This window comes from Elephantulus edwardii, unplaced genomic scaffold (genome assembly GCF_000299155.1).
Source record: "Elephantulus edwardii isolate Elephantulus edwardi_28Jun2011 unplaced genomic scaffold, EleEdw1.0 scaffold00112, whole genome shotgun sequence".
NCBI lineage: Eukaryota > Metazoa > Chordata > Mammalia > Macroscelidea > Macroscelididae > Elephantulus > Elephantulus edwardii.
The window spans coordinates 11,607,984-11,611,777 of record NW_006399862.1 but is presented as its reverse complement, the minus strand read 5'-3'; the positions used below and the strand labels follow the sequence as shown (position 1 = coordinate 11,611,777).

The window sequence follows — 3,794 nt, the reverse complement described above, 5'->3', positions numbered from 1 at the left end:
GCTATTTCTTTAGAACATTCCTTGCAGGGGCAATTTACATAGGTTTTTAACATCTTTAACATTATTATTTTTTTGTGTGTATACCATCAAATCGGATCTGACTGGTACAGGAGGAGATTGTCCCTCCTTCTCCAGCTGAGCATCTGGTGGATTCGAAATGCATGCCTCTGGGATTGCAGTGTATCTTCTTGCCACCAGGCCACCAGAGCTCCCTACATGTTTCTTTTCAAGCCTAAATATACATACTTCCCATCTCACCTCTAAGAAATACTGATACCCAGACTTGAATCTAAAGTTATTCTCTCCAAGGTCCTGTGAACTCAAGTTGACACCTTTCCATTCCTGGTCCTGGCCCTGCTGGGCCACATCCTCTTTCATTTGAACAGACTTCAGAAATGATCCTGTCTCTTATACCAGGTTCCATTTCTGATGTATCCAGAGTAGAGCTTGGATGTGTGCACCCCAACAAGGTAAGGCAACAATAGCAGCCGATTGGGCTATGGATCAAAATATTCTGTGACACCACAGTCTAAACAGGTAGAACTGAATAAAATTGTTCTTGGCCTCCCCAACTCCAGTAGTATAAGTCTTAGGTTCTCAATATATCTTTGAATATTTCTAAAGTTATGAGGACTTGTAGTTTCCAAATAACACTCCAGAGGAATTGGGAACAGCCCACATGTGAAGTTGTCCAGTGGAACAGTGTGTCGTAGAAGGTTTTCCAAGACAGTCATGGAGACTAGGTTTCCACAGAAGCACAAGGTCTTGAGTTGGGAACAGTGGCCCAGGGCAGGCAGGATGGCAGTGACCTGAGAGTCTGTGACCCCACAGTTATCTAGATCTAGATGCTGGATTGTGCCTGAGACTCTCTCCAATAGGACTTGAAGGCACTCAGGATGTAAGTCAGTCAGTTTGACGTCGTTCAAGCATAACTTCCTTAAGTAGTTGGTGCTTGGACACAAGGAGAAATATGTCAGGTCAGATATTGAAAGAGCACAATTAATGATCCAAAGGGTCTTCAAGGGAGTCTTCAAGCTCCTGAGTAACTGGTGCAGGAATCCTTCCAAGAAGAGGACAGACTTCAGGTGGAGCTCTTGGAGTTGATTCAGTTTGACAAACTGAGAGGTAATTGTGGCAATTAGTATGCCCCTTGCCTCCTGAGAAATGCAGGAAATCATTCGGTTGTGAGATAGATGAAACTTGCTCAAATTAACCATTTGACCAAGGAAAGAAGCAAATCTGGCCAGCATGGGCAATTCCCAGGTGCAATTAACTCCAACCTCCTGGACATAATCCAGCTGTACCGTTTTCAGGATCTCCTTAATACTTTCTAATGACATTTGAGCAATATTCAGTTTCTCACAACAAAGATGTGGCAGACATTTTTTCTGCTTCACTCTGTTTCTGAGGAAGGTGAAGATTTTGTCAGGGAAGTCTTCCATGAGGCACAGGTTTGTGATCACCACCACAGGGGCCAAGGGCTGCTTCTTCCTCTTCCTGATCCTTGAATCACCCACATTCCACTTGTTGGATCTGGAATGGAAAGTCTCCGACTCCTCTAAAGACTGCAAGAGGGTGGGGGTCTTGGTTTCAGACCACACATCCTAAAAATTAGTATGGTTGTCCTTCCGCAAATCCAGTACTTTCAGTTTCCATCTCCTAGTTCGAATGTTTTTGGCAAGCAGGCCATCTAACCCATCCAGTGCAGACTTTAATATGTCTTGGTTAGGGTGATCAAGTTTTTCAGAGGTCCCAGAGGGAGGTAGTACAAGGGCCAGGCCTGCACCATTTCTCTCACTATGTGACTCTGTTCCTTTTCAACTGCAGAGATGAACAGAGGTAGGAAGATTTCCCTGGGCAGAGACTGCAGAGCCTCGATAGTCAACATCTCATTCTGTAGAAGGTTCATCTTTGCAAGATCAAAGAGACTGGGTGGACTTGTTCTGTTCATGTTGATGAATTTTCTCCAAATATAATCCTGATTGGTAGTCAGCAATTTCAAGGTGTACTTGACTCAAGTCATGGTATTTTTGGTTCCTTCATCCCATGTAAAATTTGGACAGTGAATAAGGAAGAATTGATTATTCTTTTGAATTATTATGTTGGAAACAAGTATTTACTGTACTATAAACTACCAAAAGAACAAAACAAGTTTATCTTGGGGAAGTGCAGCCAAAGTGTTACCTTAGAAGCAAGGATAGTGAGACTTCATCTCACATTCTTTAGGTGTGTTATCAGGAGGGGATAGTCTTTGGAAGGGAACATTATGCTTGGAAATGTGGAGGCCAGAGGAAAGGGTGACCTTCAACAAGATGGATTGACATTGTGATTGCACCAATAGGCTTAAAGCACACTAGACATTCTCACTAGAGATTGTGACATGTTCCAGGATCAAAGAAGAGTTCAATTTGTTGTAAGTATGAGCCAGTATGTAAGTATGCGTTTCCTTGATGGACAATTAACAACAAAAACAGAAACAATTGGTGCTTATGAGTTAGGAGGTTTTTCACTGTTTCTTCAGGAATAGGTAATTTTTTTTTTCAACTCTGTATAAGATTAAGATATTGTTTCCTTTTAGTATATTTACTTAGTTTATTTTTAGCCATGAAAACGGTATTCTCCTCACAGTCTGAAGATTTCCAGAGCATCGGCTGTTTCCTTTCTGATAATCTTTGTGAATTCTAGTTGTGTTGTCACCTTCTCACTCACAGTCTTGTATCATTAATTCAGAGAAACTGTCAGGGTCACCTACATTTCCTCTCTCTGTAAACATTCTCTGAGGCTGAAGCTAGGCCGATCAAGGCTTACATCATTTATTTTCCTATTTATTAGGTATCACTGTCTTTTGTGCCTGGTGCCCACATTTTTGTCACATATTGTTTCATATATTTATTCACTTTTAGTTGTTTCAGGAAGGAGGGTAAATTTAGTTCTTATTTTCTCTTGACTAGAAGTCTTTTAGGAGTTTGTTAAAAGTATTGTTTTTAAGAAGAAAGACTTACTAGGACAAAGAAATTGGTAATATGATACAAATTTGAAGGCAAATTTCATGAGTACTGTGGTACTTGGTGCTTAATCAAAAATAAAAAATGAAGGAAAATTTCCAATCCTCATTGTCCCATGGAATATGGATTTTTTTGTTTTGTTTGTTTGTTTTCTAGTTTAGGTTCCTGGTAAAAGAAGTTATTTGGGAAGGGGATATAGATCAAGGGTTCCAAATTTGTACATAACCTGAGTTCATCCAGATGGGGATGATTGGGAAGCAAATAGAACTATGGAGCTGGGTCTCAGGGGTGTGCCTTGCTATTGTTATTGATTATATTAAGTCAGCTCCAGCTCATTGCGGCACAGTGCACAACAGAATGAAACCCTGCAGGATCCTGAGTGATCCTAACAATCTTTGCTGGTCTTAAACACATTGTTATAACTACTATGTTAATACATCTTGTTGCAAGTCTTCCTCTTTTTTAGCCATCCTTTTATTTTAACTAGGAAGCTATCTTTCTTGAAGGATTGACCTATCTTAATAACATGCCCAAAGCATGATATGATCATCCTTGCCTCTAAGTAACAGAAAGAACTCAGAGAAGGAAATTTAAAAAAGCAATACCACTTACAATAGCCAACCACAAATTGATATACTTGGAAGTGAACCTAACTGAAGATACAAAAGCCTATACAAAGAAAACGTCAGAGCATTTCTGATCAGCACGGGAGTTTTGACCTGCTCCATTTCAGACCTGGGCCGGTTCACCCCTCCTTAGGAAACTGGTGGTCCCCCGCTCCCAGGAGGT

General features: G+C 40.7%; 1 protein-coding gene across 1 annotated transcript; it reads right to left on the bottom strand.

Annotated features, from left to right (window-relative positions):
- Nucleotides 1-497: 497 nt before the first annotated feature.
- LOC102867591 (melanoma antigen preferentially expressed in tumors-like) lies at nucleotides 498-1,951 on the bottom strand. The gene is made up of 3 exons (XM_006892189.1): nucleotides 1,799-1,951; nucleotides 1,633-1,709; nucleotides 498-1,533 (listed from the first exon to the last, which is right to left on the bottom strand). Exons 1-3 carry the CDS (start codon nucleotides 1,949-1,951, stop codon nucleotides 498-500), a joined length of 1,266 nt encoding a protein of 421 aa, XP_006892251.1.
- Nucleotides 1,952-3,794: the final 1,843 nt, after the last annotated feature.